This window comes from Lutra lutra, chromosome 10 (assembly GCF_902655055.1).
Source record: "Lutra lutra chromosome 10, mLutLut1.2, whole genome shotgun sequence".
In the NCBI taxonomy this organism is placed as follows: Eukaryota; Metazoa; Chordata; class Mammalia; order Carnivora; family Mustelidae; genus Lutra; species Lutra lutra.
The window spans coordinates 18,997,293-19,019,424 of record NC_062287.1 but is presented as its reverse complement, the minus strand read 5'-3'; the positions used below and the strand labels follow the sequence as shown (position 1 = coordinate 19,019,424).

General features: G+C 51.7%; 1 protein-coding gene across 13 annotated transcripts in view; it reads right to left on the bottom strand.

The window, feature by feature from the left end:
* GRAMD1B (GRAM domain containing 1B) overlaps positions 1-22,132 on the bottom strand; it is a 183,689-nt gene that overhangs the window by 37,386 nt on the left and 124,171 nt on the right. For 9 of the 13 annotated variants that reach the window (XM_047690882.1, XM_047690874.1, XM_047690873.1 and 6 more), the window contains 2 exons: positions 6,766-6,976; positions 790-810 (listed from right to left, as the gene is read on the bottom strand). In XM_047690882.1, the coding sequence (XP_047546838.1) occupies positions 790-810; positions 6,766-6,879 (135 nt within the window). In that variant the 5' untranslated portion in view covers positions 6,880-6,976. Of the gene's footprint in view, positions 1-789; positions 811-2,189; positions 2,265-6,765; positions 6,977-10,732; positions 10,736-14,977; positions 14,984-20,014; positions 20,103-22,132 lie in introns of those variants that run through there. The other 4 variants (XM_047690879.1, XM_047690887.1, XM_047690880.1 and 1 more) reach the window with 4 other exon arrangements.

Below are 22,132 nucleotides of genomic sequence, written 5' to 3'. Positions count from 1 at the left end.
AGCCTGAGGCCAGGCCCTCTGCGGCCCAGACCCAGAGGGCAGAGTGCAGTGTGGCCGGATGGCTGAGACCTCAGTCAGCTGCTCTCTGGGTGGGGGTGGGGGTGGGGGGTTCAAAAAGCTGCCCCCCCGTCTGTGCGGTGGGGGCTGTGGTCCTGGATGGGACGGCTTCATCCACAACACAAGTTCTGGCTACGGAGCGGCTGGGTGAGCCGCCACCATGGACAATCCCAGGCTACAGCTGCACGACAGACCCAAGAGCAGTGGTTGTCTTCTAGAAGGCACACGCCTCTTGGGCTAGCTGAGCTGGGCCTTGGGGCAGAGGTCAAATTCCGTCACATGGAACGGCCTCTCTACTATCAGAGAAAAGTCTGGCTGCATTTTCTCCAAAATGTCTCTACCAAGGGAAGGAAACCTGGGTCCTAAGTTTAGGCCCTGGAGCTGTCCCCATCCCAGAATTCCGTGTAGTCTTTGGATGCCTCCCCCGCCTGGTCCCCTCCACTGGGGCTGGAGGAGCCCTGTCCACAAGTGTAAGGGAGGATAAGGAGGGCCATCCCTCCTTGGTCTGTCCTGAATCAAAGCCTCCTTCACCAGCAGTCCTGTCCTGCTGCAGAGAGGATAACCAGCATGTTTGGTCTTTAGGGGCAGGGGCCAGCCAGGGGCCCATGAGCTGGCTCAAGCCCCTGGGGCAGCCCAACTGCACTCCGCCCCTCTCCATTCGGACCACTTCCACCCTCCCCCCACACCCCCACTTCCCATGCACCCGACCAGAAGAGAAACAGGGATACTTACATTATACCAACTCTGGCTTTTCTGAAAGGACAAAATAAGAGAAGGTACCATTAGTCAGGGAAGAGATAGCGGGAATGGCCAGGGTAGGCCCGGCCTCCTGAGGGAAGGTTACACAGACAGCAGAGGGCGGGCAGGGAAGAGGAACCCCAATGCAACTGAATGCTTCCCAGGTGGCTGCTCAAGAGGGGTCCTCCTTTCTCAAGACAGATCCAGAAAGGAGGCCCAGGGCAGGTCCATGCTGGAAGCCTCACCAAGGTCGGGGCGGCAGGCAGCGGCAGCACCAGCCAGAGCTCAGCTGGAAGGGAGTCGGAGCCCCATCACGAGCTTCTCTGATGGGGGGAAAGGATGCGCGGCAGGCATCCGAGACCCAGTCCCCAGATGGGCACTGACCAGAAGCAAAGTGCAGACGGAGACCAACCCAGCCTTCCGCCCCAAGTCAGCCCCTCTGCGCAAGGCAGGAGGGGACCCTTTGGGGAATGGAAGAGAAGGGGCTGCCTGGAAACCTCTTCCAGCTACATTCTCGGGGAGCAAAGGAGGCCATTTCTCCTTCCACTCCACAACTGGCCGATGAGGTGAGAGAGGCTGGGGAGTACCAGGGGTACGAAACTCATCACTGCTAATGGTGCCTCCCAGCTTCGAGGTGCTGTCATTCTGTTACCCACAAAATCAAGACTCCGGGCCAGCTCCAGAATCCAGGTGCTCTCAGCTCCCGGCCCTGGGCAAAGGTGACTCGTTTTCATGGCAACTGAGAGGCGTGGCTGACACTGTGCTCTGTCTACCTCCAATCTCTATGGCCAGGAGTCCTTTATGCACACCCCACTTGGAAGACAGACAGGCAGATAGGAGCGCGCGTGTGCATGCACGCACGCACACACACACACACAAACACACACACACACAGAGCTGCTGGGCCCCAACCCTTGAGGTGCTGATCCAACAGTTTTAGACTGGAGATGGAGTATTTTCGGTACTAAGAAGCTTGCCAAAGGCATTAACTGCAGCGAGAATCACTAGGTCGGGGAAACCGTGCCTGCATGTCAACCACTACACACAGAGGTGGGGATTCTGGGCCCAACTGCAACCTTCATCCCCCCTCACCTTGTCTAACAGGTCCAGACTTGTAAGGGAAAGAAAGGGCAGTCACGGGCTCAGAATGTCTACTGGGAGTGTCTCTGGTGGGGGTGGAGGGCGGGTGACTAAAGCGTGGTCGTGAGACCTCCCCCTTCGCCAGCTCTCTCTCTCTCCACTGGAAGAACTCTCTAGATGCTCTCCCCATAGTTGCTTCCCAACAAAGGCTGTCACTACGGCCCATCTGCAAGCCACATGCTCAAACCACGGCCTTACCCTCTCCTCTAATCCAGAGGTCTTAGCGGGGAAAGGGGCCCCATCTGACTACTTACAACCAACTGTTGCCCTGCTGAGGGAGCTACAGTCACAGTCTTCGCCTGCAAACATCTGGCAAAGGCCACCCGTACCTGGAGGAGAGGGATGGGGCACAGGCTGTGTCTGCCCTGACCTGCACCTTGGGAGGTCTTCACTCCTGGGGCCCGCCCTGAGATCACGTGGCACGAGGCTGTGCAGGCATTCCCTGAGCCCCATCCCCCAGCAGTGGAGAGGTGCCGTCAGCCTCCATGGCCCCTCAGGTCCCAGCACTTCATCAACCCGAAGCCAGGCCCTCAGACACCTGCTTCACAGCTGAGAAAATGCTCTGTCACCTGCCCCCTGGCTCCTTACCCCACTGTCCTGGCTTTCACGGAAGACCCCAGGAGGGAAGGGGGAACAGGAATGAACTTGGGCTGGGTGTGGGGACCCAAGAACCTTTACGATTATTCCTAGGTGGTGTTCTCGCTCCTGCCTAAGGTACACAGAAGTAGATTTTTTTTCTTCCTGTACTGCCACACAGCTGTGAGTGCTTTCTCAATCTGCTTCGAACAAAGGGCTTCAGAATGACAAAGAGCCGAGCCTTGACCATGGAACCCGTGTCTCATCTCTGTGTGACACCTTTGTGTGTGATATTTGCTCTTCTGGAAAGGGGTGGGAGAAGAAGAATTTGTGCTCCCAAGTACTGAAATGTGAAATGTACCATCAAAAGCGAGGACTTCTGTCTTCTCCCTCAGCATGAGACTCTACCTCAACCAGCCATCTCCAGGCACACTGGGAGTACCTCTGGGGAAAATGCCCCCCCCCCAACCTGATCCGTAGTAGCTCCTGAGAACACCCACTGTGGGCACGGGTCTCTGAACTCTGACCATCCTCCTGGAGGCAAATTCCACCCTCATGGCTTTGCTCTCCCAGGGCTGAGTGCCCAGCTCAGGGGGGGCAGGGAAACCAGAGGGAGCTTCCAGGCCCCGGTGCAGCAAGAACAGAGGTGTCCCCTGGCATGAGTTAGGCTGTCTGCCCTTGCAGGTTCCCTGAAATGCCTCTCCTCTGCAGAGAAGTTCAGAAGCATGGGGAAAAAGAGAACTAGGCATGGGGTTGAAGGCTTTTCCGACAGGTCATAAATGGATTTGGCTAGAAAGGGGAGGGCGTCAGGGAAAGTACTCAAAGACAGAGTGGAACACATTTCTATCACCTCCCAGAAGGGGTCTCAAGAACAAGCACTAAAGGAATGCAAGGCCCCTAGAGACAGACCCACGTTCCCTAAAAACATCTCCCCAGTGCAAAGGCTCCTGGAGTTGGGAAGATGGGGACAGGGGGACCAGAGGAGGGGGAGAGAGGAGCTCTACTTAGAGGAGGTCAGAAATAAGAGAGACTTCTTACTTTGATCAGGTTAAGTCTGTCATACTGGAAAGAAAACCACAGAAATTAGAATTGAAAGACAAGTCAAAAGTCAAGGGGAGAGGAGCAGCAAAGCCACTGAGCCGGGATGACACAGCTCAACCAGCCTGGGACCTGGGTTCTGGGGGGACCTCTGCAAGGGCCAACCTAGAGCAGGAGCTCCTGGCCGCACGTAGCGGCCGCCAGCTCCCCCTAGTGGCCTCAAGCCAGCACTACAGAGCAGAAGGTGGGTGGTGGCAGGAACTCAAGGGGTTTCAGGGAAGAGGAAAGAAGCCATGACCATCTTCCAGCCCGCTGCTCTGGGCAGGGCTGCTGCACCCCGGAAGGATCAGCCTCCGCAGTCTAGTTACATATTCACAGGTGTGGGGCCTTACTGAGCCCCTACAGATTAACACGAGGAAATGGGAGGCCCTGGGGAGGGGAGGCAGATACAGCAGGACACCTTGGCTCTAGGGACAAGGGGGAACCCTCTCCTGCTTGCCTGGAAAACAGATGAGGTCTCCTCCTCTGTGAGGTGAATGGGAGGCACTGAGGGAGGTGGCCTGGCGGGGTAGCAACGGCCGCTCTGGCTACCACATCCCTTGCCATGGACAGGTTTGGTCAACCTGAGACAAGCATCTACCCAGAGGGTGGTGGGAGGGGTATCCCCACCTCATCTCTGTAGCTCTCCAAACTGGGGGACTCCCAGACTATGTGTCTGCCTCCCCTGAGCTCTTCAAAGGGAAAATAAAACCCAGCCCCCCTCACCTTCTCCCCCTGCCCCATCACCTCCTTATGAAAGGGGGGGCCACGATTCACTTGGAATTCACCCTCAGCTCGTGGTCTCTTCTTTATGCCTCATTTTGCCTCTCAGGGTCCCAGCCTGGCTTCTAACAGCCAGGTTTGGTTTGTGGACAACCTAGGCATGTGTCTTCTCTCCCCTCCTAGACTGTGCGCTGTCTTTACACTTGCTTCCCAGAGAAGAGCTGCCATTCAGCAGGACAGGTTTAAAAATTCTCCTTACCGAGTGCTCGCCTCCACCCAGCACCTGGCTAAAGAGGCACCGGCCCCCCGTGGGTGGGGACTGCTGGCCATCAGTAAGGTTTGCCTCGGCCACTGAGTGCCTTGCTAGGCATGGGGGTAAGAGGGCAAGAATCCTGTAGCTTCACCTTGGGATGGAAAAGTGTGCAAAGTCCATAGGCACGACCAGAGAGATGGAACAACCTGATGCGTGTGTCTGGCTCACACGGGTACTCTCCCCAGCCAGAGGGCTGAGGGGCCGGGGGTGTGTGCGTGCTGGCTGCACAGAGAACTCCCTCACACCGGGCAGAGCTCCTCTCCCCCTCCCTAGAGCAAGCAGCCACCGTCTCAAGTCCTCGGAGGCAAGCTTTTAGCCTGAAGGTCACAGACTCTAGGATTAGCCCTGAAGTCTCTTGTTCTTCTCTCGGGAAAGAGAACAGCTGTTCGCCCTCCTCCTCCTCCCTAAAACACTTAGAGAGGCTCAAGACTATTATTAAGTCATTCCTTTGCTTTTTCTTTTCCGGGCGACATCCCACCTCCTTTCCCCCGTGGGGATTATTTCCTGAGCCTTGCTGTTCTAAAATACCTATTGCTCTCGCTGTACTCCCTGTGAGTTCTGCTCGGACCTCTGAGATCCCAGGGGACGGGGTTCAGGCGGCGGGGAGGCTGGGCAGACTCCAGCACTGACTCCTTGACCTGGCTGCATTGCTGCGAGGCCTGGAAGGGGCCACCATCCACGTCCACCAACTGCCAGACGTTAGCACCATGCCCTTCTGGGAGAACAGTTCCGCTCTAATCACAATTCGGGGTCCTGAGAACACCAGAGGCCATAGGGCTGGGCAGTGGGCAGGTAGAGGGAAGGAGGGTGCCAGGTGCAGCTCCTGAGGTCACTCTACCGCACCGGGGAACTCCCTATGGGCATCTGTCGCCCTCAGTCATCTCATCTGGGGAATCAGGACTCACCCAGTAAAGCAGGTATAAGGGGCCCTCAGGACCTGAAGCCTCTCTAGATGGGGCCTCCCTTCCCCAAAGCAACGAAGGAAGCCCCGGCAGGACTCTGCTTCTAGATGGCTCCATGTAAGGAGGGAAGAGATTCCCAACCCAAGGCAGTGTTCGGGGAGCAGGCAGAGACTGGGGAGGATGGGGGACGGGTCTGTTCTCCGACTCTGGGCGCAAGAGGAATGGTCCCTCGGTAACGTCAAGCCAGCCTGCCACGGGGCAGTAGGGCCGGCCCTTCTGGGAAAGGGACCAAGCGAGACATGGGCCAGAGTGGGCGGGGGTGGAGGGAGGGGGTGCAGAGCACTACAGACAATTCAACACCGGAGGGGAGACCAAAGACAGAGACAAAAGATGGCTTACTTTTGAGAGGCGCTTGTGAGACTAAGACCATGCATGCAAAGGAGGTATTTGGGAAATGGTGGGGAAGAAGAGGAAGAACAAGAAATCAAAAGACAAATCAGATGGGAAGCCAGCTCCCGTGCCTCCCAGGGGCCCCTTCCCCTCCCCAGGGCCTGGGAGCCCAGCAGTAAACAGAAGCTTTTTGAAGGAGCATCTAGGCAAAGAATATCTCCTGCTTCCCAAAGGACTGAGGAGGGGATAAGAAAATCTCTGGGGACCCAGGCACCCCCCCTGGGGCTTATGTTATGCCTATTCTCAGGCAAAGGCCCAGGTCCTCAGGCAACAGCATCTTGGGAGGGACAGAGAGGCCTGGTCACCGCCCTCCCGGCCAAAGGACTACCAAGTGGGTTATTACCAAAGGTAAGGCAGAGAGACAGCCAGGGTGGACGTTAAAGACATCCCCCTTCCCGAGGACTCTCTTCCTGGCCCTGTTGTTGTCCCAAATCATGTTCCCTTCTACCCCAAATTTGAAAAAGGAAGCGGGACTAAACAGATGGTCCCTCCTGGTCCCCAGAGCACCCTTTCTCCAAATCTCAAGGTCCAGGAGGCTCCCTCACCCCAAGAGAGAGAACAGTCAGTGTGGAATCCTGTAACGAGTTCCCTGGGGGCACTCCGAGGGCTGAGCTGAGAAGAGAACACTGAGCTAGGGTCAACCCTGCCTGTCCCACCCTTGCCTCACTGACACAAGGGTCCTCGGGGAAAGGGCTCCCGCCTTGCCGCCCCCCACCACCCGCCCCCGCACTGGCTTCCCTGCAGCCAGCTAAGGAGGAAGTGGAGAGGCCCCGGAGGGGTCCAGCTCACCTTGGAATTTTTGCCACCACTCCGGCCAGACTGTGAGGAGCAGCTGCGCTGCACACCCTGCTCCGGCGTGGACGGGGACTTGTCCGAGGAGTGATCGGAGCCCTTCTCCACCATGGCGTCTCCGTCCGGGCTCTGCGGGGTTGGTGAGCGAGACCGTTTGCGGAGGATGGGGGAGCAGGCCGGCGTGCTGCGGTTTGAGTTACTGGCAGTGCTGCAGGGGCAGATGGAGAGAGGGAGTGGGGTGGGAAGGGAGGAGGAAAGACAGGCAGTCAGTGGTTGAAGGCCAAAGCCGGGTCCCAAGGAGCCAGCTCAGGGAGCCAGGGCTGGGGCTGGGGAGAAACAGGGAGAGAAGGGCCCGGCTACGGGCTCACGGCACCGTAATACTGCTGCTGGCCAGGAGGGGGCGGTGGTGTCAACGGGAAATGGAAATGGGACTAGAAGGGGTAAGTAGGGCAATTAGACGTTTAGCTATTCATCCATCCATCCGACCATCTGTCTGTCCATCCATCCAAATATTGTCAGAGTCCCTATCACATGCCAAGAGCCGTCTCCAAAACAGAATTTAGGAGCTGAAAGACGCATGAGAGATCATCTAATACTGTAGATCCGGTTTCGACATTGTTTTACACGTATGTGCCTGTAAAAATGGTCAAGAATAATCCTACTTTTCAAAGCAGTCACATGCACTCTATTTTGCTAGCTTCTTAAAACAATCCTCCACGGAGGTAGTAATGACAAGTGCCATAATCCCTATTTTTAAAAATGAAGCCCGTGCACCCCAGAGAGGAGCTCAAGTGTCCTCTGATCGCAGAGGCATTCGAAACAAAACCTGGGATCTCCTGACTTGCAACTCACGCATGCCGGAGTACTTCCTTGTAAGCCATACTGCTCTCCGCATCCCCTGCCCAGGGCGAAGACGAACACAGCAGAATTCTCACCTTCCAGAGTCCCCGCCACCCAACCGTGTTTCCAACAAGTATCTTATATGCCCCACGGTCCTGAACCCCTGCACACCAAGGCTTATAAGCTGTGTATTTACTGCTGGATACTGAGCTTCAGCTCTTGATGGAAAAGAAGGATAGAAGACAGAAGAGGGGAGGAAAACTGAATACTGTGACGTTCTAACAAGTGTTTGCTTTGGTCTGAGAGGACAGAGCAAGAGAAGTCAGGGCCAAGGACAAGGCTAAGTGGGAAAGAGGAGAAAAGGGAAGGAAAGCAAGGATGAGACTGCAAAGCCAAAGAAAGCATAAGGGCAGGGGGCAGATGAGAAGCCCAGGGTCTCTCTCACCCACTCAGTGGTCAGAGAGCAGGGCCAGGCTTCTGGAACAGCCCAGATCCAAGGCTGTGAGGGCCCCTTCATCCCAGCCTTCCCTAAGGGAGTGCCATGCAGGGTGGGGAACACAGTCATTTGCATGAAGATCAAGCTGTGACCTCAGATGTCCCATGGGACCCATTTGCAATGAAAACCATGTACGTATGGAGAAGTGAAAGACCTAAGGCTTTGCTTCACCCTAAAACAGATCGAAGTTTTAGATCTCACTCAAAATACTAACAATACCCTTGATTTAGAAAAAAGAAGCTAGGGGCGCCTGGGTGGCTCAGTGGGTTGAGGCCTCTACCTTTGGCTCGGGTCATGGTCCCGGGGTCCTGGGATCGGGCCCCGTGTCGGGCTCTCTGCTCCGCGGGGAGCCTGCTTCCCTCTCTCTCTCTGCCTGCCTCTCTGCCTACTTGTGATCTCTGTCTGTCTGTCGTGAAATCTTAAAAAAAAAAAAAAAAAAAAAGAAAAAGAAAAAAGAAGCTCTTTGAGTTCTCATCCCGTCACCATCTTTATCCTCTGACCCCGCCCCAACTCATTCACGATGCAAACCCTGGAAAGAGGAAATTATGTTCCTTTTCTTGGGTTGGAAAAGGAGAGCCTTGGAATGGTGGCAAAGGGACGGTGGGATACGGCCGCCTCCGGAAGGAGGACTCAGGTGGTCACTGTAAGGACCTATTTAGAAACTGTCCCTGCTCCCCTTCCCCCAGGGGATTTACTTGGAGACAAGTCCCAGAAACCAGCTTCAGGTAACGAAGCCCAGATACAAGGGTGGGTCAGGCCAGGTGGAGGCATCCGATCGGTGGGGGGGATGCATACCGTCTCCCTGGTTACCGAGGAGTATGGGCCCCGCCCTTTGGGAGCCTTTTGGGCGCCAATCCCAACCAAGGTGTGATAGGCTAAATCAAATGTCTACTAGGGTAAATTGTAACTCAATTGGTCACCTAGCATCACTGTGGAGTTTCCTGTGTTACAATCTCATTGGCCACCTGTTTGTGGCCAGGCCCGACCGCATGGCCTTTGCCCTTAAAAGCTAGTCTGTGAAACAGAGAAGGGTCACCTTCTTTTGCAAGAGGTGCGTCCCCGAACGTTTTCGGTTAGATTCTTGATGCTTGGCGCGAAATAAAGCTTTGCTTGACCTTCGCTTTATATCAGTCTCACTCCTTTAATCACGGACCCATTATTGGGGCATAACAGTCACCAGTATTCCAAGGATTAAACTGTCTTCTAGCATTACTTAGCTAGAAGCACAGCCAGGAACTCTACCCCTCACCTCAACGAGTTTGCTCACGGACACACCAGGGTGTGGATGACTCCTAGCACTGCCCATCTCAGACCCAACATGCCCACAGCTCAGCTCCAGTTTTTCCCTTCCGTAATGGGACCTCGTAACACATGGTGATTCCAGGTGCAGCAATGAAAGGAGATCTCCTTATCCTCCAAACTCTCCAACACCACTGAGAGCAGGCTGTCTGTCGAGGAGGGATTCAGTAAGGCGTGGGTAAAAAAATTCTAACCTGCAGGAAACTCACTCCAACTTGCCCCAAACCACATGAATCTCACACTCAATGATCAAAATGTCCCTGAGATTCCCTCAACACCTAGTGGCCTCCTCTTAGCTGACCCACCATAAGCTATCCAAGGAGACCTAACTTTTGGCCTTCCATACACCCGTCAAAACATCAGTCAATAAACTTGTACTGTCCTTTGTCACTTTATTCTCTGTGCTTTTATGGCTACTGATCATCTATCTGAGCTATTCCCAAAGATTTCGCCTCCCCTTCCAGATGCCACACACCTCTTCCTACCTCAGACGCTGGCTTCTCTTTGCTAACTCTAGCTGAAGTGTGTTCCTTCCCCGAAGGTGAGTCCTTCCCTGCCCACACCATCTCCCGCTTCACAGGACTTCACCTGTGCATTGCAGCAGAAGACTCCCTCCCCGCCTGCTTCCAGCTCTCATCACTTGCTCACTTCAGCCCAGCAATCTGCAGCCGAGGGGACACTCCCTCCAAACCCACGTCTCACAAGCCCCTCAGACGGAAAGCCAAGCCTGCCGTTCGTCCTGAACCTCTTCCCGCTACGGCCGCTTCTCCACAGCATTCTCATTCCCCGTCTCTGAGGCTGCAGAGCCACACCTTCCATCTCACCCCGCAAAGAGTCAGTCTCTGGATCCCATCAATTCTATTTGCTGAAAGCTCTTTGTCCACCCTTCCTTCCCCTCCCTCCAGGGCCCCTTACCCTTCCAGATGGTCTTCTAGGCAGTCTCTTTCTCTCCCTTTCCTCTCTTGGGCTCATTCACACCTCTGGCATTCAATCTTTCTGAATAAGAACCTGATAGCATCTTTCTAACCCCCTCCCAGCATTCACATTAAAGTCTCCAATCCTTAGAATGGAATTAAAAGTTCTTGAGGGAAAATCTTTTGACACTTAACTGTATTCTGGTACTTTGTGTCTCCTTACACAATCTTTGAGAGCTCTAGTGTATAGTCCTATATAACCTCCTCCGGTTTTCTTCCCACTCTCCTCCTCCTGCCTCCTGACTTCCACACCTATCACTACTTGAGTGTGAGGGGTCCCTCCCCCAACTACCCCCTCCCCCATATCTACCTACCAGAGTCCTACCCAGCCTTTAAGACCCATCTCAAACCCCACCTTCTCTGAAAAGCTTTTCAAAGCCTCCACCACTGAACTGGCTAGAGCATCTAACATATTCTGCCCGGGGCACGCTCTTGGAAGCACCCACCTGTGCCTCCCACTCCCACAACGCCCAGTGGGAGGCTCTCTAAGTGGTAGGTGCTCAGTACACTCGTCCGCTGGATCGAATAGCATTACAGCCAAGTTGTAACAATCCTCATGGCTTTCCCAGTCCCCAGTATCACGACAACTCCCAACCAAGTCTGTGCCTTCAACCTGCTAACAAAAATAGCTATACAGGTTTCTGAATGTTTATATGAGTTCCTGGCCTGGTGCCAAGTGTTTATGATGCGATAGCCTGTTGAAATCCCCAGCCAATCTGTGAAGTGTTAGTGGGTATTATTATTTGTCCCATTTTTCAGATGATAAAGTGAATTACTGACAGATTCAGTAACTCCCCCAGGGTCACCCAGCCAGGTTAAGTGGCAAGACTGGGTTTGAAATGCAGGCCTGATGACAGAGCATGTTCTCAGAACCAACACTGAGTAATCCTTCTTGGCTGGGTGAACAGATACAGAAGTATGGATGGGGTGGTTGGTAGATGGAAAGAAAAGAAGGAATCAGCTTCTTGCCTCCAGTTTTCAATCCAGTATCTATTTTGCTATCAAAATGAACTTTCTAAAAAGGGATTTTGCCATTCTAACCATCCCCTCCCCTGGTTCAAAGCTCTCTATGGTTTCTTATCCCCTTAGAAGAAAGCCTGATCTCCAAACTATGGCACAGAAGTTCCTCGAAGGTCTTGAGGATCACCCTTGGCTACTCCTCCCAGCGGACCCCCTCCCCGCCTCAGCCATCCACGACTAATGACAGATCCTGGTGCCATGTTGTCTTCCTTCCACATTTCTCAGTGTCTCTCATTCTGAAAATACCATTTCCCCCTCCAAGCACCCTTCCAACATTTACTGTTCAAGACTAAACCCAACTACTCCCCCCATCACCCTCCCCCCATGGTCTGATCCCTCACTATACAAGAAGAAACCTTCGAAGCTATAGTTCTAACTCGGCAAAATCACTGCTAGATGTGCTACGTAGCTAATACTCTTTTAAGAGGTGCTCCATGATCCAGTCAGTTAAGTGTCCAACTCTCGATTTCACCTCAGGTCATGATCTCAGGGTCGTGGAGTGGAGCCTCCTCAGGATTCTCTCCCTCTGCCTTTCCCCCTATATTCATGCTCTCTTTAAAAATAATAATAATGATAATAATAAATAGGTAAATAAAAGGTACTCCATTATCCTATAGACTAAATAAGTAAATAAAAGGTACCCATTATCCTACAGACTTTAGACGTCCTCCTGAGCAAACAAAACTAATTCCCATGTAGCTCATAACCCTACACTATTGTGTCTTTCGAGCAAACTTCATGGTGTGCCATTAGTCTGATTCTGCCACTATTATTAATAATAGTATTACATTGGGTTTCAAAATCTTAGGAATTTATTTTTTTTGAGGTTGGGGGGAAGCAGGCTCCCCACTGAGGAGAGAGCCCGATGTGGGGCTTGATCCCAGGATCGTCGGATCATGACCTGAGCCGAAGGCAGAGGCTTTAACCCACTGAGCCACCCAGGTGCCCCAAAATCTTGGGAATTTAAAACAAAAAAGGACCTTAGATTTTCTACAGAAAGGGCAGGAAGACTGGCATTGGAGGAGCTACTAGACTATGACCCCCTTTCAGAATTTAGAATACAACAAGCTTGTCACTTGACATATAAGAAACCTAAGAAAGAGGGAGGTTAATAAATGCCTGGTTAAAAATTAACAAGACAGGAACCAACGTGTGTTGGAGGGGATGTGGAGAAAGGGGAACCCTCTTACTCTGTTGGTGGGGAATGCAAGTCGGTGCAGCCACTTTGAAAAACAGTGTGGAGATTCCTGAAGAAATTAAAAATAGAGCTTCCTTATGACCCGGCAACTGGGGTATTTACCCCAAAGACAGTGAAAAGAAGGGCCATCTGTACCCCAAGGTTCTTAACAGCAATGGCCACAATCACCAAACTGTAGAAAGAGCCAAGATGCCCTTCAAGAAACGAATGGATAAAGAAGATGTGGTCCATATAATACAATGGAGTATTACATCTCCATCAGAAAGGATGAATACCCAACTTTGGTATCAACATGGACAGGACTGGAGGAGATTATGCTGAGTGAAATAAGTCAAGCAGAGAGAGTCAATTATCATATGGTTTCACTTACCTCTGGAGCATAAGGAATAACACGAAGGACATTAGGGGAAGGAAAGGAAAAGTGAATTGGGGGAAATCAGAGAGGGAGATGAACCAAGAGAGACTGGGAAGCAAACTGAGGCTTCGGGGTGGGGGGGTGGGAGGTTAGGTGAGCCTGGTGGTGGGTACTAAGGAGGGCACGTATTGCATGGGAGCACTGGGTGCGGTACATAAACAATCTTGGAACACTGAAAAAATAAAATCAAATAAAAAAAAATGCCTGGCCAAGGTGATATGCCTTCATACCCAGATCTCCTGAGCCACAAACACTTACTAGGCATCTGGCATCATCCTAGGCATTCAAGTCCATAAGAGTGAGTAAGAAAGGACCCTTGTCCCTGGGACATTATAATCAGGAAGAGCCAGACATGCATTTTTTTCCTTCTAACATAAGCCAAAGTGCGAGACAGGGAAGAGTCAGGGAATCTTCTCTAGACTTGAGGGATCAAGAAAGGCTTCTTTGGCACAAGAAAGGATATGGCACTTGAGACTAGAGTGGGGATCTAAATAATGTTTTAAGAGTTAGCCAGGTACAGGGCACGGTCATAGGAGGGAAGAGAATGTTCCCAAGCAAAACAAAACAAAACAAACAAAAAGCCAGTATAAACAAAGGTGTGAAGGCCTAAAACAGCACAGAATACACAAGAGCATTACAAGAAACTGTGTCACTGAAGCGTAACACACTTAAGCCTGTGCTTCTAAGATTGCTGTAACTGTCACGTCTCCCCAGTAACAGGTGCACTGAGACCGCCACCAGCCACTTTTAAGCCACTTACTGCAGAGGGGCCCAGGAGCCGTTCACTCATCTCCCCTCTCTCCTATCTTTAAGACTTCCAACAAAGACTTTTTCATTCCTCTCCTGGTTACCTTGCTAACAAACAGTGCTTCCATAAGTCTAACCATTAATCTTACCTCCTACGCTCAGGTCTGGGTGAAGTCCTTGAGAAATGGATACGAAAAAGAGGATGAAGGCTCTTTGGGCTCTCCGTGGCATCTCTCACCCTCACCTGACACGTGGGAGCCCTCATCCTATGCTTTCTTTTCCCACCCTGACAGCTGGGTGGGTGGTCCTGCGGGCACCAGCAACCTTTGTCCACAAGCCAGCTCCCTGAGCAGCCATCCGTACGTTCTTCAGAACTCGGAGCAGAGCAGAATAGTTAGGCGGTGTCCCAGTGTTCCTCATTCAAGTTCACTTGTGTGTCTTCAGTGTAACCATTCCTGCCACAGAGATTGCAAGGCCCATGCCTGTCACTCTGCACCTGAATCTCCACCTGCCGGAATGACAGCCGCTCCTTTCCCGCTCTCCAGCAAGTTCCACTGGCCTGGCTCATTCCCAATCAGATTCCCACTCGCCCTCCCCACACCTGGACACATCACATCCACTTTATCTTCTCCCCTAAGCCCAGCCCTGCCATGACCTGTCTCATCCAATGTTTGGCTGGAATCGTTTCAATGCCAGGGCACTGGTTAATTTTTTTTTTTTTTTTATTGGACTGCCTGATACATTCCAGGGCACCTCAAACTAAAAGAAAAAAGCATTTAATTAGAAATTTAGAAAGCCAGTTTCAAACAAAACATTTGTTTGCTGGGGGCCTGCTTGGGCCATATGTCAGGATGAGCTGCCAGTCTGTGGGGTCCTGTCACCAGGCTCGAGTTTGAGTCTCAGCTCTGCCACCTGCCATGTGACACTGACCTCTGGATCTCATTTTTCCATCTGGACAAATGAGAGATACCACTATCTCACCATAGGACTGTGAACCCCAAATGAAGTAAGCTCCGTAAAATATTTAGTGCAGCTCCTGACACATCAGAAATGCTGTGTATTTAAGGCGGCTTCTGTTCCTCTCTGCAAAATGTGGGATAAAATCCTTGCCCACTCTCCTCAGAGGATTATGTGGACAAACTTCAAGCGCTCCTGTGCCTTACTTCTCATCGTAGGGACCACATCTACCTGGGCTGTTCCCCTGAAGGGTGGACTCCCACTCCTCCCCCGCTGTATAAGTGATCATTTCCAGGGACGGTCTTAGCAATCTTCATCCTAAACAAGCTCCAGGGCAGATGTGATACTCTCAAACTTGAGAGGACTCCCAAGGACGAATCTTGAAAATATCCAGGGGTAATTGACGCATCTGTCCCAGATGACAGAAACCTGCTTACAGCTCTTCGAGGGAATCAGCTTTTCAGGGTCTACTAGGTTGGTGAGCTCGTTGCCACAGAAAACATGGGTTGAGTTTGTCACAGAAACCGGCAACGGAGAAGAATCTAGAGCCGATGAGGAGTGGGCACAGAGATGTAGGTCTCAAGGTAGGGCCACGACACTCAGCATCCGAAGGAGAGGGTCACCTTCTTTTGGTGTGGGGAGCCCAACCATTATCATCAGAGCCCACACCCACCACGTGACAGGCACCCTCCCTGGCTTTAAGCAGCATCGAGATAAAGCTGACTCTGATCTCTAGTGGTCCCCAATTCCCAGCAGACCACCATTCCGTGAGCCAGCTCTGCGCCTGCCATCCCCACGCCCATTCTGAGCTCTCGTCAGTAATCCTCCTTGGTTCTTTATATGAGCACTGCAAATATCCAGGAGAATTAGCCAGCTCCACTTGGAATTTTCCCACAGCACATGCTCAAGTGCCTGAGACAGAGAGCCCACGGGTGTATTTGCCTAACACGGACATGAATTTACATGCTGCCTGCAAACGCCTCCGGTAAGTCCGTCCACCTAAACTGGATCCCAGTTCAGGGTACGAGGACTCCTTGAAGCTGGCTGTTTGCCAGTTCCTCTCTGTACTCTTGGCTTGTCACTTAACCGTGTCTCTGAACCCTCATAAAACCACAGCATGGTGAGCGGGAAGGGCATACCCAAGGGGAGCTTCGTAGAGGGGGAATGTGGCCCAAATTGCCAATCCCAGCAGAGCCCCAGATGCCTCTTGGATCCGTCTCCTTAGGGAGCAAAATGCCATGTTAGAAAAAAAGTAGATCTTCCCAATCCTGCTTCACTCCTTGTTATAACTTCCTGGAGCTCCTGATCTTACCCCCTGCCCCGACCCCAACCCTTACCTAGGATGATAAACCCAGGCTCGGGTCCCCAAGGAACGACTGTGTGGACAAAGATGGGGAGGGGCTCATCCTGTCCAACCCTCTCCCTGGTGGGGGAAGCAAGGGTCCAGAAAGAGGACAGAATTGTCCACCAGGGGGTTAACAGGCAGCGGACACCCCAACGCCCAAGCACAGAGGGCTTAACAGTGCAAGGTCAGAGACTCCCCCTCCACTCCGCTACTTTTTAGGACACTGGATGGGGAGGAAGTTCAAAAGACTGAGAGAAGTACTTCTGTTTCTCCTAAGAGGAGCTCCTCGTGACCATGTAGGGAACCCACCCTCTGTGGACCTATGGCATGGAATCTAAACCTGGGGACAACTGTGCCACTCGTCTGGTTCCTTCCTTTGTGGACCCAATGGGCCTTTGGTGGCAAACTGTGATTATATGGTTGAAGAATGAGGCAGGCCAGGCGGCGACTAGGACACAGATGCTTTTTTGTTGGTGCTGTTTTCGTTTTGTTTGGTTTTGAATGGCGCAGACCTTCTCTTCCCAACTTAGGCTATGGCAGAGTCTCTGCCGGGTCCCAGCCCGGAATGCTTTGGCCTGGAATAGCAACCTGCCGCATTTCAGCAAAGGGCAGCAAAGGACAGGGCTCCCGGAGCGCTGCCTTTCTCCCCCTAACACAGTTCACAACAACGGCAGTGGCGGAGCCCGACACAGAAGGGGCCTCCCTCACCTGCTGCGAGGGCAAGATTTTGATGGAGATGAACATCTCGTTCCCTCTCCTCTGTTTGGGGAACTTGCTGAGATCCCCTGGGGGCTTTCCAATTGGGCCTTTAGGTGAAGGATACAGGGTGTTTGCAAACAGGTTCTGTCTGCAATCTGGAACCAAGAATGCAGAACTAGATGGTTGCCAGGTCAGACCGCTGGCAGAGAAAACTCGCAAAGGTAAGCCTGACCATTCTCCACCCTTGCTAACTACCCACGGGTCATCCACACCCTGACCCACACACAGGGTCCACCCTGGCCCAGGCCTTGCCCTCTCTCTGCACTCTGTGCCTCATGAGTCCTCATCTCCATAGATCTTGTACAGATAGGATTCAGGTCACTTCCTAGGACCAACAGGCTCCACTTACCCCTTCCTCCTTCCCTATCTTATTCAAGTAACTATGGAAAGTTTTTTTTTTTTAATTTGCTTACAAGGGAAATGAAAGGTAGCAGAGCCCATCCAAACACATCTGCAGAACATTTAATACCTGGAGACATTCTTTTTTTTTTTTTTTTTTTTTGACAGAGAGATCACAAGCAGGCAGAGAGGCAGGCAGAGAGAGAGGAGGAAGCAGGCTCCCCGAGAGAGCAGAGAGCCCGATGCGGGGCTCGATCCCAGGACTCCGAGATCATGACCTAAGCTGAAGGCAGCGGCTTAACCCACTGAGCCACCCAGGCGCCCCACCTGGAGACATTCTTGATAGAAATCTACTTAAGCCTGGAAGGAATGACTTGGGTGATGGTGGGGGGAGTCCTAGCAGGGAACTCCAATTGTTAATTTATTAATTGAGCAGCTAATATAAGGGCGAGGCCCATGGAAAGTCTTTGGCCAAAGAGAGAAAAAGCAGACCTTCAATTACCCTTCTACTGGTATTCTTGGTCCAGGGAGGTGATGGGTGGAGAGAGCGCCAGGGATTGGGTAAAACCTGTTTGCCTTGGCTACTCAAGCCAGAGAGAAGAAATCCTCGTCACATGGGCTGGAGCCTCCATCCATCCTACTCCCCCGCTCCCTGGCTTTCCTGCAGCTTCTGTTCAGCCCAGAGTTTGGAATTCAATCCAGGAACAGGCATGACAAACACTATTTTTCATTTCCATGGAGACCAAGGCCTGCAACAGAACCAAGACTCCATGCCCGAAATGCCAAAACAGCCTGACCCACTTTTCCCCCTTCCTGCAAAAACAAAATAAGTTTGTTTGGGTCCTGCAAGGGCTCTGGGAGAAGCCAGAGCTCCTGTTATCTCTTTGGATATGCTGAAGAGGAATGAATTAGAATCACCTTTGGAAACCCAGATGATGCTACAGAAACGGTCAGGCATGAACTGCTTTACCCTAAAAGCTCTCAGACTGCCTGCAATCCACCCCGCATCCTCGTCCTAACCTTCTGGAGGGAGAGGTTTGCATCCCCTGAGATGTACTTAATGGCCAGCGATGCTACTCCTAGGATCTGAACTCAAGGGACTGTCTTCTCCAACTTCCTCTTACACCACTTCCCCCCACCCTCCCCAACCATCTTCTGGCTTCCTAGGGCCTTTCTGTTCCTGAGACAAATCAAGTCTACCCCTGCTCTAGGACATTTGCACTTGCTGGTCCCTTCTGCCTGGAACTCTTTTAGAACTGAAGTTTTGGATTCTGGTTCTTTTTTAATCTTCAGAGTTCAAATGTCACCTCCCTAGAGCCGTCTGTCTTGGAAGGACCACTCGGCTGGGTCTAAGGTGGAGTCCCTGTCCCCAGGCAATCATTATCAGAGCCTGTCTTTCCCCCTTCCAGGCATTTAGGAGAAGCTGAAATTGTCTGCTCTTAGTTTGTTGACTTTTTTTTTTTTTTTTTTAATTAAAGTGAACACTGTTGGGCAGGTAGGGTGCCTGGGTCGCTGGGGCCTCCAGCACCATGACTGGCACCTGGGACCACAGACTCACTGCACGAATAAAGGAATGAGCTCTTTTTAAAGCCATTCGATCCACTGTTCAGCCACTCTGTTAGACTCTCAAGCCTGCCCCGAGTCTGCCTTCTTATAACACCGGCCCACTGGTTCTTATTCCGACTTCTGGATCCAGGCAAACTGAAATCTGACATCACTTCCAGGTTCTCTGCTGGCCTGGCCCCTTTCCCACAACATCAGGATATGTGTCTGAGTTTAAATTCTGAGCTGTTCTGTGCTTTTGAGAAAAATGGCTTATCTTCCTGTGAGTCTGGGTGTCCCATCTCCCGAATGATCACAACTTACATCACTAGGGTGAGGGGAGGGATCTTAAAAAGCGAATAAACAAAGCTAATTAAACAGTGCCTCCCCGAAGGAAAGGTCTTCCTATAATTGCTCATTGAGTGAAAAAAAAAAAAAAAAGAGAGAGAGAGAGAGAAGCAGGAAGTGAATTTCCCAGTGAAGAAACCAAATCCTGTTTCTAAATTCCGTCCTCTCCTCATGGCACAGACAGGGTGAGAATATCAGCCGTTGCATGCACACCTTCAACTAGTTCCTCCTTGCATGGGGCTGGAAAGCGAAGCATTCAGGACGGAGCACAAGATGCTGAAATTCATCGCAGCAGCTTACTGGTGTGGAACCATTTCCCTTCCCCGAGATTATTCACTACATGACAAACACCTACACTGGGAGACAGTCCTGCTGGGTTCGTGGGCAGCGCTGGCTGAACGGATCTGCAGTGACAGTCTGTCTTTTGGAAGGGACCATAGTGGTCTCGTAATCCAATCCGCCCTCCCCCTCCCGGACCAAATTCAGGAATTCCCTCCATGAGGCCCTGCTGACAGCCACCTAGCCAGGGCTGGCTTCGGATCTCCAGTGAGAAAGCACTCACTGGCTGGCTTGCACAGCTCCAGAGGGACTTTTAGTACCATGGTCCTTATCTCTCCACGATTCGTGGTCACCAGGATCCATCCAGCTGTCCCTGAACATCAGCCTTTGGAAAGTGAGCTAACCGTGCTGACTGGATGTCTGCGAACAAGCATTTCCTCAACACCTACTATGCGCCTCCAACCCTGAGAAACCTATTTATTCATCCCAAGGGCCCCAAAGCGCAGTGACTATGTCAGGGCTCTATGCAGACACACAAAGATTAAACACACATATCAAACATGGTGATGGGCACACGGTAGGGACTTAACACTTTTAAATTTGACTCACTATCAGTCTCAGCCAAATCTAAGTACAATCCCACCCAAAGTATTCCAGAAGCCTCAGCGCTCGGAAGAACGAACGGGACCTTGTGAAAGCAGAAAGGTGCTAAGCCTATCCCAGGAGGCCCCCTTCCTTGAAAGAGATTTCCAGTCCACTGGGAGGCCATAAACCACTAGAACAAGGCAGGGAGGGGGTTCATCTGAATAGAACTTCCTTTGCCTGTCAAGGGCCCCTCCCCCATCCTCTGCAAGAGAAATGTTGTGGCTAAGCCTGAAAGGAACTTGAACATGATCCATGTATCCGTCATCCATCCCCCATCCATCCATCCATCCATCCAACAAACAGCTGAGGAGACCACACTCCATGCCAGGTAACGTTCTAAGCATTAGGGATACAGGCTCTCCCTCTAAGGAACACACAATTGGGTGGGAGAGAGACATGTAATGAACTAACACTATTACATGTCCGTCTCTCCCACCCAACCCCACGTGATAAGAGCTACTTGGATTCAGTCAAAACTGCTCCCCTCACTACCTGCCAAGGGAGCCAGCCAGCCCTGATGGCAAACGCTCCTCTCGGGGCTTCAGCTTGAATTATGCGAGGCGTGTGGAGGCCACCTAATCCCCGCAGAGACATGACAGGGGGAAGGCAACAAAGAATGTCTCGAGGCCACACTGTGAACTCCCGAGAGCAGCAGCTTCTCCACCTAGAGGGACTCTGCTCTCCATTCAGCGGAGGATGCAGAAATAAGACCTGGGCACTTGGGGGTCCTTGAGAATGCAGCTTCCCCAGCCTTCCCTCTTCCCAGAGGCTGCTGCCATGCTGGCCGAAGAAAGCTCTGAGCTTGGCGGTCTAGCAGACGAGGGGTGTGTAGGGTGCAGGGGACTGAGGGTGAAGCAGCAGCATTTAGACAACCCTTCCCAACCACCCCCCTCCCCACTCCTCCCTACCTGCACTGTCAAAGCCAAGTGCGGGAAACCTTTCCAGACCCCTGTGGATTCAAGTCCCGTTGGGATTTACTTTTCTGCTGGAGAGCAAACGGAAACAGGCTGAAGAACAACCATTAGGTTAAAATCACAGAAATTTTAGAACAAAGACGACTATAAGAGGTCAGCCAATAGGCCTGGCTGGAAGCAGACAGACCTAAATCACTCAAGGGAGGCTTCGTCCTACTTGAAAATGTATTCCGGGTACAAAAGTCCAGGGCCCCCCTTTGGGATCCTTCTCACTGGCCTCCGCTACCATCAGGAAGTTCCCAATGATTAAAACAAAAGCCTGTTATCATGCATTTAATGCCACTTTCTCCATTTCAGCTTTCCAGGACTCAAGGTCAGTTCATTAGCTAGAACCCTTCCTGTGTTCCTATCCTCCTTTCTTTGGGCGGAATGATTCCAGTTCCTCAAACCTACTTTCAGAAGTTAAAAATCATTTGTCCTATGATCTCTCCACCAAATCTCTGTTTAGATTATGCCTCAAGCGGCAGAAGATACTTAATCGATGATGTGGTTCAGTTCGCCTTTGGACAACTCTTTTTATTTTAAGCTCAAACTATTTCCTGCGGCTTTCTACCAAAGGTCCTATTTTCTACTTCCCTGGCAGACAAAGAATAATCTAATTCCTTTTAAAATAATTAATTAATTTATGAATTTATGAAAGAGAGAGGGAGAAGGTATGCTAGCAGGTGGGTGCATGTGAGGGGAGGAGGGGTAGAGGGAGAGAGAGAGAATCTCAAGCAGACTCCCTACTGAGAGCAGAGCTTGATCCTATGACCTTGACATCAGGATCTGAGCCAAAATCAAGAGTCAGACGCTTAACTGACGGAGCCACCCAGGTCCCCATAATTCTTATATGTGCAATTTATACAGTTTGCATGATCCCTCAGCGTTTTCTCCTCCAGATCTGCCAGTCCCTCCGGCATTGCTCACACAGCCTGGCTATGGACCCCACGGCCACAGGGCTCACTCTCCTCTGAATTAATCCCAGTTCATCCTAATCCCCCTCATATTCTCAAACCCAGAAATGTAATCCCACAGAGAAGTGCTCTGATGAGCTCAGAATAGAGCAGAACCACCACCCCGTGTGCTTTTGGAAATCAGAATGCAAACATATTTTTGGAATCATCTCCTGAATCAGGAGATTCTGGAATTAGTCACTGTTCTCTTAGGAGTCTGGCTACAGCCTATAGGCTAAGGAGAATGTATGC